The following is a 27,820-nucleotide window of genomic DNA, read 5'->3' on the forward strand; positions in this document are numbered from 1 at the left end:
TATAGGAGGGGCTTACAACAATGGTCAGGACCAAATATTTGCGCGGCACCCTGCACACCACGATTTTGTGTGTGGGACAGGTTTATAATAATGCGCGGGGCCCAAAATTCCGTGGTGCTCCCCTGCACTGCCTATTTAATCAGATTGAATGTGCACATACTGCAAACACCTGTCCAGGAAGATAAGTATCACCACCACAATGATAGTCATCTGTTCTTACCATTCATGATTGTTGGTATTATGACCCAGTGTGCAGCTTAGTTCCCTAAATGCAGCATCAGACTTTCCGTACTCCCTCTTCTGACTCTGCTACATCTAGTTATTGCTTCAGCAGTAGACTGTATGTTAAGATATCCATTAGTATTGTCTCTGCCTTGAAATGATGTTACAAATAGCTCTCCCCTTATGAGGGATTCAGCTCTGTTGGATATGCAAGACATATTGTGCACTGGGAATCTGTGTATTAAGAGAAAATATGATTTTCACAGCTTCAATTTATTACATAGACATCTTACAATACCTTGAGACAATTTAATAAAAGGAGAGTATTTCCCCATGTCATAAATTAAGCTGTAGTGGATCAATATTCGGAATTGACTGGATTTTAAATCCATGACTTCTGATTTGATTTTTGACATCTAAATTCTATCTCTTGGACTTGCAGCTTCTAGAATGGACCACCATGAATGGTCCTGTGATAAGACACACGTCAGTAATAACGGCCATTGATTTGGAAATTTAATACAATAGTGACAGACATATTTATAACTGTGAATTATCATTTTACTTGTTGATGTGTCTACTAGAGCTGGAGCATTTTTTTGTGCGGACCATTCTTTATGACATCCATATGCCCTAACTGGGTTTGTCTAGTTCAGGCATGTCCAAACTGCGGCCCTCCAGCTGGTGCAAAACTACAACTCCCAGCATGCATGGATAGCTTACAGCTATTAGGGCATGCCGGGAGTTGTAGTTTGGACATGCCTGGTCTAGTTAGATCAACCCATATAAGGCTACCTTTACATGTCAGTAAAAAACAGCTGTCACACAGCCGTTTTTAGAACCAATTGAAGTATATAGGGCTATTCACAAAGAAAAATAAATGACCTTATCCACTTGCATGCTCTGAGGCAGTCACTTCTCTCTTGATGTTGAAGGACCTGCCATCATCATGCTGGGAACATACGATCTTTGGCCGGTCCTTCAGCATCAAGAGAGGAGCGACTACCTCTGCCCGTGTAAGTGGATGAGGTCATTATTTTTCCACTTAAAAAAAAATTATTACAGCTGAGGGCCACTATGGGGGGCATTATTACTGCTGGGGACCACTATGGGAAGACATTACTACTCGGGGCCATTATGGGGGATATTATTACTGCTGGAGGCCACTAAGGAGGACATTGTATATAATGCAGGGGCTGGGATTTAAATAAAAAAGCTAATGAAAGTCATCCATTCTTAATGGCCGTTAAAACGGATGCAAAACGAATACAGCTGAGGGCCACTATGGGAGGCAATATAAATGCAGGGGCCACTATGGAGAACATTATTATTAAAATTATAACTAATCATTATTGTAACATATATCATTATAACTAATCACTCTATTATTACTCCATTATAAAAAAAATAACTTCTCTCACTTATCCTGCACAACTAACTACAGACCGGTCTTCAGAGCATGTAGTATACTCTCACCTCATCCGCTATCTCTCTCCTTGATCCATTACAATCTGGTTTCTGCACCCTACATTATACAGAAACTGCCCTCACCTAAGTGACAAACAAGCTCCTGACAACAAAATGTAATGGTGACTACTCTCTGCTCATCCTCCTCGACCTCTCTACAGCTTTTGACACTGTAAACCACCATCTCCTACTCACCATGCTCCAATCTATTAGCCTAAGGCCTCATGCACACGACAGTATTTTTTCACGGTTCGTTGTTCCGTGATCCGTGTCCGTTTTTTCTTCCGTGATTTTTGGAGGATCACCAGACATGAAGGAAAGTTAAAAAAAAAAAGTCATTTTGGTGTCCGTCTGACGTGCGGAGCCAAACGGATCCGTTTGACGTTGACACAATATGGTGCAATTGCAAACGGATCCGTCCCCCATTGACTTTCAATGTAAAGTCAGGAGTCCCTATCGAAGTTTTCTCCAATCCGATGGTATATTTTAACTTGAAGCGTCCCCATCACCATAGGAACGCCTCTATGTTAGAATATACCATCGGATTTGAGTTACATTGTGAAAACTCAGATCCGACAGTATATTCTAACACAGAGGCGTGTACATGACTGCCCCCTGCTGCCTGGCAGCATCCGATCTCTTAGGCCTCTTTCACACGGGCGTCAGTTTTTTTGCCCGGATAAGAGGCGGGTGCGTTGCGGGAAAATGCGCAATTTTTCCGCGCGAGTGCAAAACATTGTAATGCGTTTTGCACTCGCATGAGAAAAATCGCGCATGTTTGGTACCCAAACCCGAACTTCTTCACAGAAGTTCGGGTCTGGGATTGATGTTCTGAAGATTGTATTATTTTCCCTTATAACATGGTTATAAGGGAAAATAATAGCATTCTGAATACAGAATACATAGTATAATAGTGCTGGAGGGGTTAAAAAATATAAAAAAAAGTTAACTCACCTTCTCCTCTTGATCGCGTAGTTCCCGGTCTCTTTACTTCTTGAATGAGCTGTGGGCTAAATTACCTTTGGTGACGTCAGATCACATGCTCCATCACCGTGGTGATTGGAGCATGTAATCTGACGTCACCACAGGTCCTTTATGGCAATATTGTGTGCCTCCGTGTTTATTCACGAACCCATTGTCCGTCAAAAAAAATAGGACAGGTCCTATTTTTTTGACGGACAGGAAACACTGATCACGGACGCGAATGACAAATGGTGCATTTTTTCGAGTTTTCAACTGACCCATTGAAAGTAAATAGGTCCGCAGAATATCACGGAAAACGGAACAACGGACACGGATGCACACAACGGTCATGTTGCATGAGGCCTAAAGGACACTGTCCTCTGCTGGTTTTCTTCATATCTCTCTGACCACTCTTTTAGTGTATCATTCGTTGGCTCTACTTCTCCTCTACCTCTTGCTGTTGGGGTTCCTCAGGGTTCAGTTGTAGGCCCTCTTCTCTCTCTACACAGACCCAAATGGACAGACCATCAGCAGATTCTGTTTCCAGTACCATCTATATGCTGATGACACACAACTATACATTTCATCCCCCATCACCCCTGCTGCATTATAGAACACAAGTTACTGTCCGCTGTCTCTAACGTCATGTTTTCTATCTGAAACTGAATCTTTCAAAAATGGAACTTCTTGTGTTCTCTCCATCTATTAACCTACCTAAACCAGATATCTCCATCTCAGTGTGTGGCATTACCATCACACCTAGGCAGCACGCCCGCTGTCTCTGTGTTATGTTTGACACTGATCTTTCCTTCACCCACTATATTCAATCTATTGCCCACTTATGTCGTCTGCACCTCAAAAACATCTTGAGAATCCGCCCCTTTCATACTATGGAAACAACAAAAATTCTCATTGTTGCCCGGATCCATTCCTGCCTCGATTACTGTACCTCACTATTAATTAGCCAACCGCTCACCAGACTTTCCCCTCTCCAATCTATCCTTAATGCAGCAGCCACCTATCTGTCCAACCGCTACTCTGATGCTCCCACTCTGTGCCAGTTACTGCACTGGTTGCCCATACAGTATAGAATCCAATTTAAACTGCTTGTTCTCACCCACACATCTCTTCACAGTGCTGCACCCTCCTACATTTCTTCTCATCTCTGTTTACCACCCTACCCATGCTCTGCAAATGACTTATGACCACCATAATCCGAACCTCTCACTCCCACCTCCAAGACTTCTCCCGAGCTGCACCAGTTCTCTCGATTGCCCATCCCCAACAAATTACAGTAGGTTAAATTACAATATACACAGTTTTAGGTGCTCCCTAAAAACATATCTTTTTAGGGTAGCCTATCACATTCCCTGATCTAACTCCTCTCCATAAATAGCCCATTTATAATTTCCTGAACCTGATACTCCACCGCACCAAAAAGAGTGGAGAGGTTGTCAAGCATGTTAGTCCCTATGTATAGGTTGAAAATGCATTTTTTGGGAAAACCACTTTGTTTATTAACCCCTTAGTGACCAAGCACATTTTTTTTAAATTGCATTCCAAGAGCAAGAACTTTTTTGTTTTTTCATAAATGTACTTGTATGAGGTCTTATTTTTTGCAGGACAAGTTATAGTTTTTAATGCACAATTTTAAGTACATGTAATGACTGATTAAAGCCAGCCGTTTAGCTAAAACCCCGTTTGTTTACGTCAGTAAAAACACGTATGGATGGTCACTAAGGGGTTAATGTTTTCAATAAAATGAAGGAAACTGGAAGAAAAAAAATCCATAAAAAAGTTATAAAACGCTTAGAACCAGATGAATATTATCATTTAATCTGTAAAATAAAAAATGCTTAATTTTTATAATTTAGGCCTCATGCACACGACAGTTGTTTTTCTCGGCCTCCGTTCCCTTTTTTTTGCGGATAGGATGGGGACCCATTTATTTCAATGGGTCAGCAAAAAAATGCTGATACTTCATCCGTTTGTGTTTCGCGTCCGTTGTCCGTGTTTCCCTTCAGCCAAAAAAAAATAGTGCATGTCCTACTTTTTTCACATTTGCGGACAAAGATAGGCATTTATTACAAGGGATCTGTGGGGAAAAAAACGGATCCTCCCAAAAAAAAAAAAAAAAACAGATGCCACATCCGTTTTTTGGGGCGTACGCACAATTTGCGGCTGCAAAAAACAACTGTCGTGTGCATGAGGCCTTAGAAGCAATAACTTGCTGGATGTTGTGTTCTTGACAGAAGCCATGGTCTTCTAAATGCTTCATCTCTTGGTTCATCTTCGTTCGGCTTATGCACATGACCTCATCATGGCCCTGTACAACTTCTTTGTGTGTAGTTATAAATGAGCACCTAGAGAAGTCCATAGGGCCATACTGTACCTCCAATCAGCTCAGATTTCATATCATACAGAAAAAGGTGAAATGCTTGAGTATTATGGAGATCTTTTACGTCTACTGGAGAACATCTCCATAACACTGTGCTGTATAGGAGGTGCCATACAGCTCCTAGTACAGAACTGCTGTGTGCCGCCATAGAGGATATGGGGTATGTCTTATAGGGGAGCAACAAAGTGAAGTGATCCCAAGTCACTGCCGAGTCAGATCTTTAGAATATTAGAATAAACACTTTTGCTTTACAATGACATGAATGGAGTTGGGTGACAAAATATTAAAAAAATAAAAATAGCAATTATTTTATACAGTGATATATATGTATAATAAAATACACACATACTTGATGAAATCAGCTCTTCAAAACTGACAGACTAAATTGATAGAGTTGCAAAAGCCAAATGGTTTTATAGACATGGAGAAGCAATAATTAAACCATACAAATCTTTAATCTTCAAAGTCACTTTGATTTTTAAAGGGAAATGGGCCCAACTGAATTAAATCTTAAAACCGACTTAAAATTCCGAGTCTGATCTTATTATTAAAGCCCAGAATAAATTAGTTTTTTTTTTTTTATGTTTCCAAAAGAAATTCTAGCAAGATGTCTGGCTATTAACAGCTGCCCACTCGGTCTCTGGGAATGAGTCTAAGTTCTGATCCGTGCTTAAGAAATACGTTTCCTAAAAAGAAAAAAGAAAAAAACACACATGAATGTGAATACATTAAATTGATCCTTCATACATTTTAAATCGAGCCCTTTAAAAAGAGATGAATAATTTATAAAATGGAATAAACCACAAAATACTTTTGGTCGAGATCAGTTTTCTTCTAGACAACAATGACAACATCGAAAAACGTAATGAAAGTAGCAACAGAAGAAAACAAAACACTGTGGAGGGAAACTCATTATCCCCCCCTATGTCCGTTTTGGCCTAGAAAAGTCACAAATCCATGGGATTTGCGACTTTTTAATGTCATTGTGGCTTTTCTAGTGGCAACTGGCATTTTATGCGCACAGACTGCCGGAGGAGCCATGTACTTTATTAATTACATGGCTCCTCCGGCAGTGCAGGCCACATCAAGACGGGTGGAGCAGACGCTGGTCTTGGTGAACCAGGGCCTTAAAATACTATTTAAAGGGGTATTATAGTTTTAGAAAAAGAAGTTTCACGTTTCTAATAAAGTTCCTGTATTAATTCCTTGTAGTAGTTTTTTTTTTGTTGATTTCTGCTTGTAGTCATTTAAAGGGGTTTTCCAGGAGTTTAATATTCATGTGCTCAGGATCAATATCTGATCGGTGAGCGTCCGAATCCCGGCATCCCTGCCGATCAGCAGTTTGAAGAGGCCACAGCACTGCAGCCTCCTAACAGCTTACGAAGCACAGCACTGTATATTGTATAGTGGCTGTACTTTGTGGCTGGCTGAGTTGTGCATAGGGCACATGACCATTAAACGTGACATCACTGACCTAGGAAGAGGCCGAGGCAGACCTCTTCAGACAGCTGATCGTCAGGGGTGCCAGGAGTTAGACGTCTACCAATCAGATATTAAAAGGGGTTTTCTCATCTCAGACAATGGGGACATATCGCTAGGGACCCGCATCTACACCAAGAACGGAGCCCCAACAGTTGTGGAGGGCGCACTGCACATGCCGTGCCACCTCTCCATTTACAGAAGTCAGGGGACCCATGTTATGGAGACTGGGCGGATCCCAGAGGATTCCCATCCATCCCATCCAGACGTTTATGGCATATCCTGTGGATATGCCGTAAAAGGGGTTTTCCAGGATTTAACAAGTGATGACCTATCCGTAGAAAAAGCCATCAACATCCCTTCTGGGTATAGATAAGACAGGGTCCACCATTCACAATAGGTGATTGTCAGAGCTTATCTATTCTTTCCCCGTACAATGACATCTGCACAGGTCACAGAGCATGTCCAGAAAACTCTCCCTTAGAAGTCAATGAGGTCCCCTCCATGGGGCTGCCGTGGAGAGACTTTCTAAATGCTGTTAATAATGGCTCGGGTAAGATGGCCGCCCCCCATAATCATGTTTGGAAAATAGAATAAAAAATAAATCAGTAATCAGAATATAAAAACTGGTTAGAAAAAAGGAGATGTGTCGCTATCGGGTTTTAACTGGCATATAAAAAGTGACCCATTACAATAATATGATTTCTTATAGAAGACGCACAAACTTTATTTTTAGTATTTTACAGAACAGAAACTGCACTCGGTTCCAGAACATTTAATACTGAAGAGGTTCATTAAACAAGCAGATGACAGGTATATTAATTACACAGTAAGGAACCTCAATTAATTGGTTCATGCGTGTTGAAATTACATCTTGATTTTAATATGACCGTGTAAAGCTCTTTGCCCGCTGTTGCTAAGTTGCGCCCCGTTGCTGCTGGGACTAAATTTTTAATGTCAATGTGGAAAAACCATCAGGCGGAATTTTAAATTACCCAAGATCAAAAGGTCTTAAATTCATCTCGAAACTTGCGTGAACACAGAGATAACGTTGGCTGAAGTCAATTACTGTATCTTCCCGACAAGCAAATACAAGTGCACAACACCTTGTACGGTAAATGGGTGCGGGAGCGGGTTTATTTATGTTCAGAGAAATGGTCCAATATCATCACAACTGTAATCACGGCCATTCCAAAAGACAAAAAAAAGCCTGCTAAAGAAAACGTCTTGAAGTTCATGAAGGGTTAATACATCGGATTTAATTCATAGAAAAATTTGAATAAAATAGTTGCGACAAAGACAAAATATGTTACATGTTCAAGACTAATTGCTTAAAGGAGTATTCCTGTTATATTGGGAACAGGGGCCCTATACCCATTGGAGTGGTGAGTCAGGACATGTGCACAGCCATTCCGTTCATTTTGGGGGCTCTAAGAGGGAGGGATCCTTGGGGGTTCCTGTGATAGCTCTCCCACCCATCTAATAGTTATTGCCTATCCTGTGGATCACCTGTATAGCTGTAGTCAACGACTGGCTGAACTGGTGACGTCACTGAAGTCACTGGTTATACCAAAGCATGTGATCCCCCCCTCCCCCTCCAAGCCATACAGGAAGTTTACTGTGTCTGTACCATATTAATTGTATATCACCCATAGGATATATACAGTAAAAATTGTATTTTCAATTTTCATGCTCCTAATTATGGGGGCGTCTTATAGTTTTAAAAATATGGTCCATACAAATTTGTATCACAAAAAATAAAAATAAAAATAAAGATGCAAAAATGATCTGAATAAGCAAACAGAAAAATGTACTGCTCTCTAAGCTGCATGTACGAAATGAACCTCGCAATGCGTCCTGTCACGAAGGAGGTAAAATGACTGGTTAAAGGGGTTGTCAACTGTGAACAGTGCCATTTTACCTGACGGGTCTATCGATAATAAACGGACTCCTGGGATCGGTAGCAATCAGCTGTAATTTGGGGTCAAATCAGTAAGCAAGCGTTCAAGTGCCCTCCAGCGCCAACCACAGGGGAAATAAAGTATTACACATCAACAGGCTATATGTATAAAGCGTGAATGTTAGATGCTCTTTGCAGCTGTTCTCCAATAGAGTATTTTTTTTAAGGGTTTTGTAAACTAGACAACCCCTTTAAATAAAAGAATAATGCCTGAAACAGGATGGATTTACTTTTAAATATCATGTAGTAGCATGTCCTAGACAGGGGTATCCGAGGCACAGAACCCTATTCATGCCCACTTACCAGCAGTCTGGGCTGGATTCAATCCTACTCCATCTGCAGGACAAAAAGAAAGGAATGAATAAGCAAGAATAATATAAAATTGGTGATAATATAGAAAAGAGATGGAACATATAAAAAGGAACATGAATACATCCAGCCACCGGCAGTGGAGAGAAAGGCTTGGAAGGGAACTATACCAGAACTGTGGCCCCTTTATTCTTGGCACTGGTGGGGGCAACCAGAAGTCCTCCCACCAATCATGGGGATATGCTATCAGTTTGTGTGATGGGAAAACCTCTTTAAGCCTACATAACCCTGATTAAAGGGATTGTCCTGTGTTAAAGAGGAGCTGTTACCTCTCCCGACATGTCCTTTTTAGTAACTACTAGCTGCTATAGTGCCCTATAAGGCCTATCCCAACGTGAACCAGCGCTGCAGCCCCTCGTTCTGAGGACAGATGGGTGACCAGGCAGTTGACCACACATCTAAGGTATCTGAGCACTATGCTATCACTTGGCATGATAGGAAAACCTTTTAACACAGTTTCTGTAAAAAGACATAAAAAATATGTCCTTTTTTTTTTTTCAATCATGGAAACCCCTTTAGACATGATGCACCTTCAGTGGCCAATTTCAGATTCAACTACTTTCCAATTCAACAGCTGCTGCAGCTTTTACCCTGCGTTAAAGGGGTTGTCCCGTGACAACTCTTCTCTTATGCAAAGGATGGGTTAGAAGTGTCTGATGGGCAGGGGTGTGACGGCTGGGGCCCCGTCTATCACTAGAACAGGGGCCTGTGATCCTACGTTTTAACAGAGTGGCCGACATCAACTCTATGAACTGCCGGATGTAGACAAACGCTTGGACTCCGTTATCTCCGACAGCCCCACACAGGTTACAGATAAATGGCGCCCTATTCAAATGGTGGAACATAGGTCCCGTTCTAGTGATCAGCAGGGACCCCAGCAGTCAGACCCCCCACCGATCAGACACTTATCTTCTGTCCTGTGGAGAGGGGATAAGTTGTCATGGGACAGCCCCTTTATTGCCAATGTAATGGTCTTCGCCCTGGCAAGTTCTAGTGCTGCCCACGATGCCTCTACTACTGCACATGTGAAGTTGCCATGTTTGTCTCCAGGACGGCTGAGGAACTCTGGTCTACGGGAAAATATGGGATGAAATAGTGTGAGCTATGTGGCTCTAACTCCGTATATGTATTTAACAGGCTTTTTAATACAATGTACCTTACAATGAAGGAAGGACGTGGGCGATATTTTACTTGACATCTGATTAAGCAAAGTGACGAGATGCAGGAAAGCAGACAACGAGCAGTACCTGATGTTGCTTTCTTCCAGATATTTTAGAACAAAAATCCACTTACCATTGGTTATGATAGCGCTGGTTTCTGCAGGGACCTTAAACTAAAGGAAAAGAAAGAAGAGAGCGTTTTATCACCGAATGACCATTTACGACCAGAACTACACTCCTCCATAATCCTCCACATTAGGCTACTTTCACACTCGCGTTTTGGGCGGATCCGTCATGTATCTGCAAAAATGGATCTGTTACAATAATACAACATTGCCAAGATGGATCCGTCATGAACTCCATTGAAAGTCAGATTGTGTCAGAGATCCGTCCCCGTTGACTTACATTGTGTGACAGGACGGATCCGTTTGGCTCCACTTCGTCAGGCGGACAGCAAAACGCTGCAGGCAAAGTATTGGTGTCTGCCTCCAGAGCGGAATGGAGACTGATCGGACGCAAACTGATGCATTCTGAGCGGATCCTTTTCCATTCAGAATGCATTAGGGCAAAACTGATCCGTTTGGGAACACTTGTGAGAGCCCATGACGGATCTCACAAACGGAAAACCAAAACACCAGTGTGAAAGTAGCCTTAGATAGAGGTGGTGGGCATTAGGTTAAGAAATGTTTGCTGCAAATACAGACGAACACCAGCACAAAGTGTTCCCTCACTACTTAAAGGTAATGGATACCTAAGACATTGAAAAATTTTTTTTACATGTTAGTAGTTACCAGAAGTAAAAAAAAAAAAAAGTTGTATGTGTTTGATGCTGTTGCTTTCCCCCTGCAAATGTCCTTGTGTGTGCATTCCTTCCTCTCTGTAGCCTGTATGAGCTGTCCTGCTTGGGTACTTTCATCCTCCTCCTCCTCCTCCCTGCTGCTATTCTATAAGGGCTGATCCACACGACCACGATCGGCCCGGGAAACATGGTCCGTGTATCAGATGCGTTTCCTGGGCGGACCACGGCTCCCCTGACACAAACTGACTGTATCATAGTAATTTCTCATACAGTCGGTTCCTTTCTAATCACAGGGGCTTTCACAGTCTACTCACACGATGGTCGAGTGCATGAGGCCTAACATGGAGGATAGGAAACCATTACAAATAGGAGCAGAACACTGATGGATTTTCTCCGGTGCAGAAGCAAATAGTAGGACATTTTTAATGAAGACTATTTAGAAAGTTGCTTCATTTAGGAAGCCAATGAACAATAATAAAAATCAGTGCAAAGGGGCAATAAGCCTTAAAAGGGAATCTGTCAGCAGTTTAAGGCCATCCTATCTGAGAGAGACTGTGCAAAGGGTTGAGTCACTTACCTGAATTTTTATAAAATCAGTACTGAGCAGCCCCAACACAAGACAAGCAGTAGAGTCCTCTCAATACAGTCCAATGCATGCGCTCAGGAGTCCTCATATTCATGAGCTCCCATCTCTGACCGCCACTGACTGCAATAGGAAACTAGCTGTCAGTTACTAGTAGGGGGCAGGGAGAGTTAGGACCTCACGAATATGAGGACTCCTGAGCTGGTGCAGTTGAGAGGACTATAGAGGTGCTCAGGACTGATTTTAGCAAAATGACTGAGGCAGTTCAAGCAATAAGGCTTTCTGCTCTAGGTCTCTGCCCTGGTTTTAAGCTTCTGACCGGTGACAGATTTTCTTTACAGTGGATCTTCCAGTCACTAAACTGGCCCCCTCTTCTGACTGATGACGAGACAGAGGAGGCGCATAGCTTAAAAATGAGCCAGACAGCCAGTTTCCTTCATATAGGTCTCCAATACAAAGAGTAGGGGAAACTTCTCTGCTGGGGCGGAACAAACCGGAAGTGAAAGAACTTGCACTGTAAAGTGAGGTCTGGAATTGGGACATCAGGGCAGTATTTAAAATGAAAGTCTACTATTAAGATTTATTACAGGTTCGGGACCACTAAACCAACAGCATGACATTATGCAGGTGGAGCTTAGGGTCCAAAACTTGCCCATAGTAAACACATCTATCCCTGCAAAAGTAAGTAAATGAAATTCAAAATTACCGGGAGAAGAGAGTCCAGGACTCTTCTCCAGTGGCATCAGGAGCAAGCTCACTGTGACGATGAGGCCAAGGACAGTACACCACCTCGCTTCATTGTGCATGTTCCTGATGTGCAGTGCATGCACAGTGAACGAACGTGTACCGCCCTTGGCTTCATCTGAGCATCGGCTGCTGAACCAACGGGTTCTTCCATGACAATCATGTATTCCCTGTCCACAGGATAGGGGATAAGTGTCTGATCCATGGTCCAGAGATCGATCATTCGTGCTGCCGCTCCATTCAACTCTATGGAACCACTGGAGATAGCTGAGCACTGTACTTCGCTGTACATTTACACAATTTAATTTAATTTAATAGAGCATGGTGTAATTAGCAAATTTCTAAATCACTTAATTTAAAAAATCTGCCTGCATCCGCCTGAAAAAGGCTGTAAAGTCATGGCCACTAGGGCTCTCACTTCCACCTAATTTACGGTCCACTGCCTGTTGTCAGGCTAGATCCTTTCTTAGTAACAGAGACATAGAAGTGGGATCACAGAAAATGGGCGTGTAGCAGCTAGCCGAGACTGTGAGCCTGGTAAAAATAACTGCTTCTGACCATTACAGGAGACTCCTGCCTAAGTGTGATTTAGCCTTCCTTATTTGGGTTCTCAGGAGCTGAAAGCAAACATAGTGGGAAGTCAAGTAAAGAATGTTACAGCAGGACAGTGCTGACAAATTTCACAGAAGAGATACGCCCCCTGCTTCTGAGTGAAATGCATCTGGCTGTGCAGCTGAAACAGGGAAATAATTAGACTGAAAAAGACATTAGGGAAGCCCAGAAAGACCTATTCCTTCACTTCACAGTTATATACAAATAAGCACAGTCATTATGCAAACATCTTTTTCTTGTTTAAACTCAGGTACGCTTTAAGAGCATTTCCCATAAAATCACTTGTTCATAAACTTTCTTAGTCTATCTGATGCTTAGTGACAACTACTTTGGGCAGCAATTACAGTCCCTCAAACACTAAATGGAGTAGAAATATACAGTCATGGAATGATCCTCTGCATAACTATGTCATTCAGGGTCTGTGGAAAGTTAGTTGGCAGCACCTACGGGCACTGTAATCGATATAACATGGCTCCACTGAGGCAAAACAGATAGCATTTGGCCAGAGGATCGCACATGTCTGGCTAGACTCTAACATCGCATGGTTATACATCATGTCCTCTAAAAATACCGTATTACAAGTTCATGACAGTACATCTTTTATAGCATTGCATTTTTTTCCCCACTAGGTATATTTCTTAGGATTCAGATTAGTCCCCAGGTGTGAATCCGGCATCTAGCTGGTGACGAGCTGCTGCAAGGGACGGGTGGGGGGGACGCCTGTCAGAATCTCCATGTCACCAGCACAATAAAGGTTGCTATGGAAACCTGCTCCTGCGCCGACATTTTAATCAGCCGTCAAAAAGGAGCAGGAAACAATATTTTCTAGCTGACTTCCCTCATTTGCTTAGCCCATCTCGTATAAGCACATAATGGGAGATTCACAAATGCAATAGGAAATGATCCACAAATTGGAAACGAGGAGCAGCAGGTGACTGTCAATGGCACGAAAACAGCGGCTAGACATCCACAGTGGCTTCAGTACGCTGCGCTGGAATATGGCGTAGTCGCTGTGACCCATCAGTGTCCTATTAGCACCGTACCTACCTCCTCTGCGGCAAACTTCAATACTGCTGTGAAGGGTGTGCTCTCCGGGACGCACATCCTGCAAATAGGAATTAAAGACAACCATGAAGTTGCGTGGATTTATGTTCTCCGCATGTTCCTCATCATACTAGGCTATACGGCATAAACATACTTACACGGGATATATGAGAAAGAGTAGAGAAAAAGACCCGTGCACTCCCGCCCCCTCCAGAAATAGTGCCACTCGTCGTTCTGTGCGCTCCCCCCCTAGAAATAGCACCAGTCACCGTTCTCTGTCTGTGTTCTCCCCCACCCCCCAGAAATAGTGCCACTCCCAATTCTGTGTGCTCCCCCCCAGAAATGGAGTCACTCACTGTTCTGTGTCTGTGTGCTTCCTCCCCAGAAATAGCACCAGTCGCCGTTCTCTGTCTGTGTACTCCCCCTTCCCCCCCCCAAAAAGCGTCACTCACTGTTCAGTGTGTTTCCTCCACAAAAATAACACCACTCACCGTTTTGTGTTTGTGCGCTCCCCCCTCCCAGAAATAGCACCACTCACCGTTCTGTATCTGTGCGCTCCCCCCTCCCAGAAATAGCACCACTCATCGTTCTGTATCTGTGCGCTCCCCCCTCCCAGAAATTGGGTCACTCACTGTTCTGTGTCTGTGCTTTCCCCCAGTGCACAAATAGCGCCACTCACTGTTCTGTGTGCTTCCCTCCACTCCAAAAATAGCGCCACTCACTGTTCTGTGTGCTTCCCTCCACTCCAAAAATAGCGCCACTCACTGTTCTGTGTGCTTCCCCCCACTCCATAAATAGTGCCCCTTGCTGTTCTGTGTCTGTGTGCTTCCCACCCAGAAATAGCGCCACTCACTGTTCTGTGTGTTTCCTGCCCAAAAATAGCACCACTCATCGTTCTGTATCTGTGCGCTCCCCCCTCCCAGAAATTGGGTCACTCACTGTTCTGTGTCTGTGCTTTCCCCCAGTGCACAAATAGCGCCACTCACTGTTCTGTGTGCTTCCCTCCACTCCAAAAATAGCGCCACTCACTGTTCTGTGTGCTTCCCTCCACTCCAAAAATAGCGCCACTCACTGTTCTGTGTGCTTCCCCCCACTCCATAAATAGTGCCCCTTGCTGTTCTGTGTCTGTGTGCTTCCCACCCAGAAATAGCGCCACTCACTGTTCTGTGTGTTTCCTGCCCAAAAATAGCACCACTCGCTGTTCTGTGTCCACATTCAGTTGAATACAATACAGCCCACAGACAAGACTCTGCTGTTTCTGGGTCCACATGGGACGGGACTGCTGTGGATATTCCGCAGCAGAAAACCCGCTGGAATTCTGCAGCGGTTTGCTGGAGGTTTCACCCTCTGTACCGCAGTATAAATGGCCATGCACATCGCGTTAAGTGCAGGTACAGGACGTTTTGTACAACCTGTCCGCCTTGTAGGTACCAAAATACACTGCAGATGTTTCACACGCAAATCTGTGATGGAAAGTTCACAGCATTTATGTCACGTGTGAACATAACCTTAACGGGCTTATAAATGCTGGGGATGGGAAAATTAGACTGCAAGCTCCATTGGGGACAAGGACTGAGGCTTGAATTCTTAGAACACTGCTAGTGAATATGTGGGTGCCATATTATATAATATATAATGTTGAATAAGAATATTCCTTTTTGGTCAATAAGAAGGCTCCAGCAGCAGTGCTGCCATCAGCGGGGTGGCTACTGGTTCCAACTATGATGCAAGGATTAGATATCAAGCAGTTTCTTCTCTGACACCAGTTGACTTGCGAGGGAAAAGATGGGGCCCAGAGCCATCTGCCCATCACAGTGGGGGCGGGTTTTTGCAAACGGGGCTCCATCTGTCCATAGCTATATGTGTAAGCTTATTACTACATTATATGACCTTTATACCTGTGTATATTGTGATCAGTTAAGGGGGACGTGCAGGCTACAGATTTTGATGACCAATCTTTAGGATAGGTCATCAATATAAGCTCGGCAGGGGTCTGACTGCCGACACCCCCGCCGATCAGCTGTCTGAAGGGCATGTTCCAGCGCTGCGTCCTCTTCAATGTTTACCTGCACGTCGTCCCCCTTATAGTGGCAGTAAAGTGTAATTATGGCAGTTCAGCCCATTCAATTGAATGAGGGAGGAAGCTGTAATTACCCTGCACCGCTGCTACAATAGAGATGGCGCGCAGGTAAACACTGAAGCGGATGCAGCGCCATGTGATGGATGTAAGCTGACATCACATGGCCTAGGAAGAGGCTTTGAGGCTCATGGTGTGCCCGGCCTCTTCTAACAGCTGGTTGGTGGAGGTCCTGAGAATAGGTGATCAATATTAATTCCTGAATAACCCCTTTAAGCCTTATGATTTACAACAGGCTGCAGTAATAATAATGTGGCCATGTGGACACATTCCGCTAAGAGGGCCGCCCAGGTTATATACTTGACACTTATTGTTGGGAGTGTCCCCGTTCAGGAGAGCCGTCCAGGTTACATACGTGACACTTATTGCTGGGAGTGTCCCCGTTCAGGAGAGCCGTCCAGGTTACATACGTGACACTTATTGCTGGGAGTGTCCCCGTTCAGGAGAGCCGTCCAGGTTACATACGTGACACTTATTGCTGGGAGTGTCCCCGTTCAGGAGAGCCGTCCAGGTTATATACGTGACACTTATTGCTGGGAGTGTCCCCGTTCAGGAGAGCCGTCCAGGTTACATACGTGACACTTATTGTTGGGAGTGTCCCCGTTCAGGAGAGCCGTCCAGGTTACATACGTGACACTTATTGTTGGGATTGTCCCCGTTCAGGAGAGCCGTCCAGGTTATATATGTGACACTTATTGCTGGGAGTGTCCCCGTTCAGGAGAGCAGTCCAGGTTACATACGTGACACTTATTGTTGGGAGTATCCCCATTCAGGAGAGCCGTCCAGGTTACATACGTGACACTTATTGCTGGGAGTGTCCCCGTTCAGGAGAGCCGCCCAGGTTATATACGTGACACTTATTGCTGGGAGTGTCCCCGTTCAGGAGAGCCGTCCAGGTTACATAGGTGACACTTATTGTTGGGAGTATCCCCATTCAGGAGAGCCGTCCAGGTTACATACGTGACACTTATTGTTGGGAGTGTCCCCGTTCAGGAGAGCCGTCCAGGTTACATACGTGACACTTATTGTTGGGATTGTCCCCGTTCAGGAGAGCCGTCCAGGTTATATACGTGACACTTATTGCTGGGAGTGTCCCCGTTCAGGAGAGCAGTCCAGGTTACATACGTGACACTTATTGTTGGGAGTATCCCCATTCAGGAGAGCCGTCCAGGTTACATACGTGACACTTATTGCTGGGAGTGTCCCCGTTCAGGAGAGCAGTCCAGGTTACATACGTGACACTTATTGTTGGGATTGTCCCCGTTCAGGAGAGCCGTCCAGGTTATATACGTGACACTTATTGCTGGGAGTGTCCCCGTTCAGGAGAGCAGTCCAGGTTACATACGTGACACTTATTGTTGGGAGTATCCCCATTCAGGAGAGCCGTCCAGGTTACATACGTGACACTTATTGCTGGGAGTGTCCCCGTTCAGGAGAGCAGTCCAGGTTACATACGTGACACTTATTGTTGGGAGTATCCCCATTCAGGAGAGCCGTCCAGGTTACATACGTGACACTTAATCCTGGGAGTGTCCCCGTTCAGGAGAGCAGTCCAGGTTACATACGTGACACTTATTGTTGGGATTGTCCCCGTTCAGGAGAGCCGTCCAGGTTATATACGTGACACTTATTGCTGGGAGTGTCCCCGTTCAGGAGGGCTGCTCAGGAGAAGCTGTGACAGTGACAAATTCCCTTAAAACATGACTTTCTCCTGTTTTAGGGTACTTTCACACTTGCGGCAGAGAGATCCTGCCGGATCAGGCAAAATGTATGCTAACTGATGGCATTAGTAAGACTGATCAGGATCCTGATCAGTCTTAAAAATGCCTGATCAGTCGAAAAAATGCATTGAAATGCCGGATCCGTCTTCCCGGTGTCATCCGGCATTTTTTTTTTTTCAGTCTGCACATGCGCATAACGGAACGACGGATCCGGCACTAATAAATTCCTATGGGAAAAAATGCCGGATCCGGCGTTCAGGCAAGTCTTCAGTTTTTTTTCACCAGAAATAAAAACCATAGCATGCTGCGGTTTTCTCTTTTGCCTGATCAGTCAAAACGACTGAACTGAAGACATCCTGATGCAAACTGAACGGATTACTCTCCATTCAGAATGCATGGGGATAAAACTGATCAGTTCTTTTCCGGTATTGAGCCCCTGTGAAGGAACTCTATGCCGGAAAAGAAAAACGCTAGTGTGAAAGTACCCTTAGTAAATGCTTCCCCATAAAATAATTCTGGAGCAGCTAGACTAGGTGGTCAGCAACTTCTGATACTAGCTGTTGTGAAACTACAACTCCTAGCGTGCTCCGTTCCCTTGTACAGGAGTTTCGAGAACAGCCGAGCATGCTGGGAATTGTGGTTTCACAACAGCTGGAGTGTCGGAGGTTGCTGACCCATGAGCTAGACTTACATCTCCGCACGGTGTTCCTGTATTGTCCCTCTGCTCTTCCTCTGGGAAATGTGTGAATAACTTGAAAACTAGTTCTTACCATTCCCCATGTCCATAGGGCAGGTCCCTACACTCTGATGCTGTCTATATATTGGGACAAATGCTATTGATAAGAAGCATGGTAACAGCAAAGGCCTTTTCACCGCGTAGACATTTATGGCATATCGACAAGGACTGGTACAGGGATGGATACTTACACTTTATAAGGAAGTCGGGGGTCCGCTGTAAGCGTAATTTTAAACGTAACCTTTGACCTACAATAAGAAGAGCATTACAGTGATTACTGCGCTGACATTTTCTTTTCTTATACAAATTCTAATAGTTACACTGAAAGCGGCTAACATTTCACCGTCCTACATCGTTGGCCATCGAAAATTTTACAGACAATATTTCCTGTACATGTGAAACTAGCGCCGCTCAACGTGTCATCTGCAGCAATGAGATGTGGAGCCTCCTTAACCCACTGTCTAGTAGTCCGACATAAAAAATATACATGTAGTGATCCAAAGAGTGGAGGAAAAAATCAAGATATCAAAGATCCCAACCGCCAAAGATCCCAACATGCCACCTAAACTGCTGAAACCCATGGAGGCATGGATTCTACAAGACCTCTGATGGTTCCTGTGGCATCTACCACCCAGATGTTAGCAGCGGACTCTGTATGTTGAGAAGAGAGCTGTCCATGGATAAGACGTGTTTTTTTTCCAGCAAATCCCACAGATGTTCAGCCGGACTCAGTTCTGATGAATCTGGAGGCCAAGCATGACCTTAAACTCTATCTTGTTCCTCCCACCATTCCTGAACAGTGGTCTGCCACATTGCGTAGGTAGGTGGTGTGCACATGAATGCCAGGACCCAAGTTTTCCCATCAAAACATTGTCCAGAACATCACTATGCTGCTGCCAGCCTGCCATGCTTCCCATAGTGCACCCTGCTGCCATCTCTCCCCAAGTGACACATGCACCTGCCCCCAGTGTCCGTGTTTTGTGGATCAGCAACTTGGGGACCGCAAAACACTTGCGTATATGTGAATGGACCCTTAGTTATAAAAAAAAATAAAAAATCGGACACATTCTTTGATAGATGCATAGGTTTTCAATGGGATTTCATTCAAGGTTAGAGGTTTTTCATATTGCATTCCGCCTTGCCCGTCTAAGGCCTCCATCAGGAGGACCTCCTAATATACACCTCAGATGTATACATCTAAGGAGAGTGCACTGTACTGAATGCCTCTGTATGGTAAAGTGCAGTCTGCTGTCCGATTCCATATGGTTAAAAGAAATGGTACCCCGACCTCTACCATCCTAACAGAACATTCTTCTGGCCTCTTGTCAGTATGATGGGGGCCTCTACGTACGTTTAATGTACGTGCCTGGAGAAGTTCAGGTGCGCCAAATGTACAAGGAGCCTCAAAAGCATATGTTTGCCATGTTCCTGTCAGGATCTGTTCACATCTGTGATCCTATTTCTGACTTTCTATTCCTTCACAGGAACCCAAAAATGAAAACAAGGGCAGTACAGTATCCGTCACATGATGGACACCAACAGTGCCTGACCACGCTGACTAGAATGGGAGACTATCTGCTGTCCAGTTGAACAATAGGAGGACAACTGATCCATTTACTAAACATTTTTGAACAATGTGAGTCTACAGGATAAGTCAAGCATCTTCTTGGATCATCATTGTATTTGACATCCATTCGCATGATTTTAAATGATTGTTTTAGGATCCTGACCTAATCTCCTGATACCTCCCCACACAACCTCCTCCTCTGTTCCTCACAGAATGGTCTACAGGATGTCTCACGTGTCTCTCCCCTACTCTGAACTCACTGCCCCAGACATCAGACTCTCCCCAACATCCAAACCTTCAAAAGCAACCTTCTTCTTCAGGAAAACTTACCACCTACAATGAGCATGTTGCCACCACACAGCCAGATGAACACCTACCCTTCACCTACTGTGTTCTTACCTAGCAGATTGTAAGCCCTCACGCAGCGTCCTTATTCTCAGCGCACCAGGCTGTCACATTTAGTTAATGTTTATTGTACATGTATGTGTATTTTATTAAGTAACCCCATTTTAGGCTACTTTCACACTTACGTTCAGAACGGATCCGTTTGTATTATCCGTAACATAGCCAAAAAGGATCCGTCTTGAACACCATTGAAAGTCAATGGAGGACGGATCCGTTTTCTATTGTGCCAGATTGTGTCATAGAAAACGGATCCGTCCCCATTGACTTACATTGTGTGTCTGGACGGATCAGTTTGGCTCATTTTCGTCAGACGGACACCAAAACACTGCAAGCACGCTGGTGTCCGCCTCCAGAGCGGAATGGAGACTGAACGGAGGCAAACTGACGCATTGTGAGCAGATCCTTTTCCATTCAGAAGGCATTAGAGCAAAACTGATCCGTTTTGGACCGCTGGGGAGAGCCCTGAACGTACCTCATAAACGGAAACCAAAACGCCAGTGTGAAAGTAGCCTTATACGCACAGCGTGCTGGATTTTTATATTGATGGCATGTCTTCAGGATAGGTCTTCAATATGAGACCGCTGGGGGTCCGACACCCAGTAACCCCGCTCCTTCCCGGATCTGCTGTATAAAGAGGCCGCTGAGCTCCATGAACGCTTAGGCCTTCATCTAGGCCAGTGATGTCACATTCATCAGTCACATGACCTAAGCGCAGCTCAGTTCCATTCAAGTGAATGGGGCTGAGACACACTAGCGAGGACAGCGACGGCGCTTGGCTGAGTTCTTCCTCAAACAACTGATCAGTGGGGTGACGGGAGTGGGACCTCCGCCGATCTCATATTGAGGACCTATCCCGAGGACAGGCCATCAATATGGAAATCCTGGGGAACCCCTTTAAAAATGAGCATAGGGTACATCAAGCTCCGGTTCGGGTCTGCCGTTACATCACATGACCTACTGCCCGTTTCGGACTACCCTACTCTTCCAGTGTCTTGGGCTGGTTTCACGTCTGCGTTTACCTCTTTGACTACCAGGAGTGCTGAGTTTCTGCCGGACAAAGACTAGTGCACATACAGCCATGATGACTGAATACAATGGCGCTGTGTGGCAATACGAGGAAATGTGAGGGCAACTTGCCAGCTGTTCACCCCTTAGCTCAACATAGGGGGAGACCCCACTGAACAAAACTGAACGGTCCCTTTAAGGACTCACCCAGTGAACACTAAGGATTGGGTAGCAGAGCCCCTACATACACCACCACCAATGGCAGGTAGTACTACAGGAACTGACAGTCCAGCTGTGCAGATGATCAGCACTGTGTATGGATCACTGCCTGGTATGTCCTGTTACTGCTCAGCATTACATGGACCACAGGCTGCCCACCAGATACTCACATGTTGTATGGACCCCGGGATCAGCGCCCCGCAAAGTATCAATCACTCAGCCCAACACAGCAGCGGCAGGTACACCGAGGGCTACGTCACTTACATGAAGGGCTGTCCTGGATTATGCCTGTACGCAGAAGCAGCACAATTTCAACTATAAAGAAAAACTATCACGATGCACATAATCTTTATCGCGAGTAAATCACTCTGCTGACAAACGTTATCAGATCTTTAAACATAGAAAGCGGATATTTAATAAACGCTTCATTCAGTCGGCAACAGACGCCCCGCTACGAGGGTCTTGACCTGTTATTACGTGTTCATTGGAGCCCGAGTCAGGCCGTGGACGTCACTGCTTCTGAGTCATCCGGCGGCCATGTCAAGTGAGGGCATAAATGGGTGTAGCTAGTTTGACTGGAACTAAAACTCTTAATTTACTGGTAAGGTTGTATGTTGTATGGTTACCAAATAATATTACTAGAATGTGAGGAAGATTTATCAAAACTGGTGTACATGAAAACTGGCTTAGTTACCCGTAGAAACCAATCAGATTCTACATTTTATTTTCCAAAGGAAAGCTGAAAAATGAAAGACGGAATCTGATTAGTTGCTATGGGCAACTAATCCAGTTTTCATACACACCAATTTTGATAAATTTATACTACACATATGAGAAAATGCAAACGATACATTGTAACTAGCTGGCAATTCTCCCAAAAATCTCTGCATATGATGGAGACGGGGAAGAACTTTATTTTATAATTGGAAAAGGAGATATTTTTTTTGTTATTTTTTTGTGTAAAATTGGGAAAGGGGATGATTTGAATTCTAAATAGCTCTGTGGGTTTTTAAAATATTTTTTAAAACTTTTTTTTTTACGCTGTACTTTTTAGTCAGCTTAGGTGTCTTGAACATATGATCTTCTGATCATTTGTACCATAACCTATAATAGAATGCTATTACAGTATATGGGATTCTCACAGGATGCCTGTCAAGCAGTTTGTTGGGCTGCGTTTTTCCAGGCAGCTTGCCATGACAGCAGAGGCGTACATAGGAATCACTGGGCCCCATAGCAAAAATCTGAATTGGGCCCCTTAACCCCGCCCACTACCCACCATGGCCCCTCCCACTTCCTGACTTTGCTCCTCCCATGCCACACCCCCATTAAATAAATTTATACATGACCTACAGAAACTGTTAGGGGTTTCCTGGGGGTGACCTGTCACATGGGATATCTGCTGCAGCCTGCAGGTCTCCTTATTTGGGGTGCCATGTTAGGCTACTTTCACACTTGCGTTCGGGTCTCCGCTTGTGAGTTCTGTTTGAAGGCTCTCACAAGCGGCACCGAACGGATCCGTCCAGCCCTAATGCATTCTGAGTGGATGCGGATCCGCTCAGAATGCATCAGTATGGCTCCGTCTGTCCTCCGCTCAGCAGGCGGACACTTGAACGCTGCTTGCAGCCTGGCCGTGCGGAGGCAAACGGATCCGTCCAGACTTACAATGTAAGTCAATGGGGACGGATCCGTTTGAAGTTGACACAGTATGGCTCAATTTTCAAACGGATCCGTCCCCCATTGACTTTCAATGTAAAGTCAAAACGGATCCGTTTGCACTATCATGAACAAAAAAAAAAATGTTTTGTTTTTTTTTTGTTCATGTTAATGCAAACGGATCCGTTCTGAACGGATCTAAGCGTTTGCATTATAGGTGCGGATCCGTCTGTGCAGACACCAGACGGATCCGCTCTGAACGCAAGTGTGAAAGTAGCCTTAAAGGGAATCTGTCACTAGCAATTTACCCCCAATTTTTTTTTCATGAATCCATGTTTAACAGAGTACCTGTTTTCCATCTGTCTTGTTCTTTTGATTGTGAGTCTTGTCATGTCTTCAAAAAATCGATTCTTATGATATGTAAATGAAGCTGTAAGGAGCCCAGAGGGGCGTTATTCTTTCTCCACGGTGCCCAGGAACGCCCCTCTGAAGTGCCGTGCCCGGCTAAGTTTGAAAACTAATAACGCCTCCAAGTTCATCTAAATCGCCTCCCAAATCCGATCCTCCTCTCGCTGGCATCCCAAATCCCGCGCATGCCCAGTGACGATGTTGAAGCTGTTGCCCTCAGCCGTATTATCAGAGCGCAGGCGCAGGCAATCGCCGGCACTGCGCCTGCGCGGGATTTGGGACGCCGACGAGAGGAGGATCGGGTGTTTCAGAGCGCAGCGCTGAGGAGGGGGGCGGGTGTCTAGGACTTAGCCGCGCCTCTGGGAGGCGATTCAGCTAAACATGGGGGGGGGGGGGGGCCCTGGGGAGAAAAGCAGCCGCATAGCCGGCTGCTGGTCATCAGTGGGCGGGGCCTTATCTGCGCTACGGGCCCCCCAGTGCCGCGGGCCCCATAGCAGTGGCGTGGTCTGCCTCTATGGGCGGTACGCCACTGCATGACAGGACTGGGAGGCTTCCCGAAGCCCCAGGCTGCCATTGCAACTGATCTTACCCCACAATTTTGTCGCAGGGGCTCTGATCGGCTAACCCGATAGATGCAGTTACCGCTATTGACAGCAGCTTCTGAGGGGTCTGAATGAAACACCTGAATTCAATGATTAAAGGGGTTTTCTGGAATTTTGATACTGATGGTGCAAGGAGCAGGATTTGGGGTAATGCGCTGATGCCACTTATGCAGTGGGTCAGGATATGGGTGGATAATAGTTTGTAGTTTGTTCGTGACGCCAATTGCAGCGTGAGCAGGGTACTATCATAGGGCCCTCCAAAGGTGTTATAACGCACGTCCCAGGTTAGGAATGCCAGAGTGGTGTGATTGCCTATAATGTCTCTGTATGGTATGGTGATGATAATGGCTGTCAACAGTGTCTCCTACCTGGGTATGGCTGGACTCCTGGCTCCTGGCTCACTTGCAATAAATTGAGTGTAGTGATAGTAGGAGTAATAAAGGAACTTTGCAGCAGAAATTGATGTCCAGACCTTTAGGTGAAATTCAAACTTGTCTTTACTGAAGATAACTTTTATCCAAGCAGAATACAGCTTTGGTCTTTGGTCCCAGCAGGTTTTGGCAATGGTTGGCAGGAATAAATCTTCTGCACTATAAATCTGGAGCTTGCAGGAAAGGACGTCTGCTTGTTAGCTCTATAACTGTGGCAGGAATTTAGCTTCTGCACTTCTCTTTATCTTCTGCTTTGTGGGGACTGACTAGCTGAAGGAGGAATATGGCTTCTCCTAGGTCTCTGGACTTTACTCACAGATAGGCTCTCAGGGAATGCTTTCGCCCTGGAACTCTGGAGGTTGTCTGCTTGCTTCATTCAGCCGAGGCTGCAGGGCTCAGTCTGGTCTGGGTACTTGATCAATGTCTCAGCCAAGACGAGATCCTGACTTTCTTCCCTATACAGGGGGAACTCCTTACACACACACACCCTACCCCTAGCAGGGGGTGGGCTACACTACCTTTAAACTTCCTTCTCCAACCAAGTGCGGAATGTGGGAACAGTCCACATCTCCACAGAGGGGGAGCTAAGCTGGAATGATGCATTCCAGCTTAGAAAAGCTAAACTGTAACTAGCTCCTTACCAATCCATTGCTGCCACCTGCTGGTGAACATGGAAAACTACATTAATTGTATTTAATACAGTGTTTAGATGCACAGTTGTGAAGACATGAGCAAAATCACATCAGGTGACAATATAAAGGCTCTTAACAGATAGTAGCGGAGTAGAGGAGTGTAGTAACACAACTCTGGGGTGTTACAATGGCCTATCCTCAGCACCGTGCATTGTATAGCGACTGTGCTTGGTATCGCTCTCAGCCCCATTTACTTCTATGGGGCCGAGCGTGATAGCACAGCCGCTATACAATGTATGGTGCTTTGCTTGGCAAGCACACAGAAGGACGGTGTGTTCTTAAGAATCTAATTGGCCGTGGTCCTGAGTGTCAGACCCCCATCACTCACAGACTGATGACCCATCTTGAGGATCGGTCATTAAGAGTTGTGTCCCAATACTTTTCTTCATATTGTGTGTGTGTGTGTGTATATATATATATATATATAGTCCAGAAATTGAACGGCACTCCAATAGATCATGAACAAATGACTCCTTTAGCGTCCTGACAGCACCCCAAAAAGCCCTTTTCAGGGCTGGTACATCAGTGTGCTTTTTATTTTATTTTATATATATATATTGCAGTTGCCTGGCTGCCCGTGTGTGAGAGGCTGCAGGCTCAGTCACAGACAGCACTGTGTGCACACCATTCATACAGGGTGTGACAGAAAATACCTTGCAGAATTCAATTTAAAATTTTTCTGTGATATAATCACATTTGCAAATTACAAGCCTGTGTGTGTCAGGCCCACACAGACTGTATTGTGGCCACTGGCTAGTGGCTAGGCCTCCACTCATACCGTTACAGGGTGTCATTCACTGTACTGTGCCCACTGCCCACCACTTATATAGGGTGGCACAGTACCTTGCACGCATAGTACCACTTATCTAATAAAAAACAGGCAGAGGCAGGCCACCCCGCAGGGACCTTCATGGTCATGGTGCTGTGATTTCCACTGGGCCTGGAATAATGCCCAGTGTTCAGAGGCCACGTACCCTGAACCCCAAAAATTCTGAGAAAATAGTTGACTGGCTTACACAGGACACCCAATCTTCAACAGCTTCCGCTAAGAACCTTGACGCACCATCCTCCTTCAGCCAGCTTTGGTCACCTGCTCTCAAGTTACCACTCTCCCGCCCGCCGCCACCACCACCACAGCCACCACAGCCGCTTCACTTGATCCCTCAGAGGAGTTATTTACACATCAGTTGGATGAAATAAGTGATGCGCAACCATTATTGCCAGGGGATGTAGATAACAGGGATATGTCTCAGTCAGGCAGCATTACACACATGGACGTACAGTGTGATGATGATGATGATGTTGTACCTGCTGCTGCTTCCTTTGCTGAGGTGTCAGATACAAGTGAAGTGGTTGATGATGACGATGTGTCCATGGATGCCACGTGGGTGCCTGCTCGAAGAGAAGAAGAAGAGGGGGAAAGTTCAGAAGGGGAGACAGAGAGAAGGAGGAGACGAGTTGGAAGCAGGGGGAGGTGGTTGCAAGGAGCTAGTGGCACAGTCAGACAGCATGTATCGGCACCCGGGGTCAGGCAGACAGCACGCCAATCAACGCATGCTGTTGCCACCACCAGAATGCCGTCATTGCAAAGCTCAGCAGTGTGGCATTTTTTTTGTGTGTCTGCCTCTGACAACAGCAATGCCATTTGCAACCTGTGTCAAAAGAAACTAAGTCGTGGGAAATCCAACACCCACCTAGGTACAACTGCTTTGCGAAGGCACATGATCGCACATCACAAACGCCTTTGGGATCAATACATGATGACGAGTAGAAACAGCACACAAACTCAAAGCCACCATCCTCCTCCTGGTCCAGCATCTTCAGCCACGTCAACCACTGCTATCCTCCTTGCCCCTTCTCAACCACCCGCCACTCCGCCTCTCACCTTCAGCAGTTCCATCTCATCTGCCCACAGTCTGGTGTCTGTAAAGGAAATGTTTGAGCGTAAGAAGCCAATGTCGCAGAGTCACGCCCTTGCCCGGCGTCTGACAGCTGGCTTGACGGAACTCTTAGCCCACCAGCTACCATACCAGCTGGTGGAGTCTGAGGCCTTCAAAAAATTAGTCGCTATTGGGACACCACAGTGGAAGGTACCCGGACAAATTATTTTTTCAAATAAGGCAATCCCAAACCTCTACTCAGTGATTGAAAAGGAAGTCATGGCATTGCGTCAACCTGCTGACGGCTGCCAAGCATGGAATGCGTGGCTCTGCAGCGGAGTTGGTGACACCGCCATGACTTGCAGACAGGCCTACTGCCACCTCCTCTACTGCTCCATAACCTCCTCGGCTGAGTCCTCTTCTGCTACGGCGTCTGGCTGCACATCAACTGAATCCCCCCAGCTCCCCAGGGGCTATTCCACATCCCGGATACGACAGTGTCACGCTGTCTTGGGGTTGACTTGTCTGAAAGCAGAGAGCCACACCGGACCAGCACTCCTGTCC

At 45.4% G+C, this 27,820-nt stretch overlaps 1 protein-coding gene across 1 annotated transcript; it reads right to left on the minus strand.

The window, feature by feature from the left end:
* Positions 1-5,486: 5,486 nt before the first annotated feature.
* Positions 5,487-21,865, minus strand: UFM1 (ubiquitin fold modifier 1). Its single transcript, XM_044287519.1, has 6 exons — positions 21,761-21,865; positions 18,586-18,642; positions 13,804-13,861; positions 10,152-10,191; positions 8,793-8,825; positions 5,487-5,736 (listed from the first exon to the last, which is right to left on the minus strand). Coding segments are annotated over exons 1-6 (258 nt in total). The 5' UTR covers positions 21,763-21,865; the 3' UTR covers positions 5,487-5,668.
* Positions 21,866-27,820: the final 5,955 nt, after the last annotated feature.

This window comes from Bufo gargarizans, chromosome 3 (genome assembly GCF_014858855.1).
Source record: "Bufo gargarizans isolate SCDJY-AF-19 chromosome 3, ASM1485885v1, whole genome shotgun sequence".
NCBI lineage: Eukaryota > Metazoa > Chordata > Amphibia > Anura > Bufonidae > Bufo > Bufo gargarizans.

Bases quoted from the DNA above. Each gene is read 5' to 3' on its own strand.
- UFM1 (XM_044287519.1), bottom strand. The intron at 13,862-18,585 runs GTAAGTATCCAT...TCCTATTTGCAG, and splicing joins CCCCGACTTCCTTATAAAGT to GATGTGCGTCCCGGAGAGCA. The intron at 8,826-10,151 runs GTAAGTGGATTT...TTTGTCCTGCAG, and splicing joins CAGCGCTATCATAACCAATG to ATGGAGTAGGATTGAATCCA.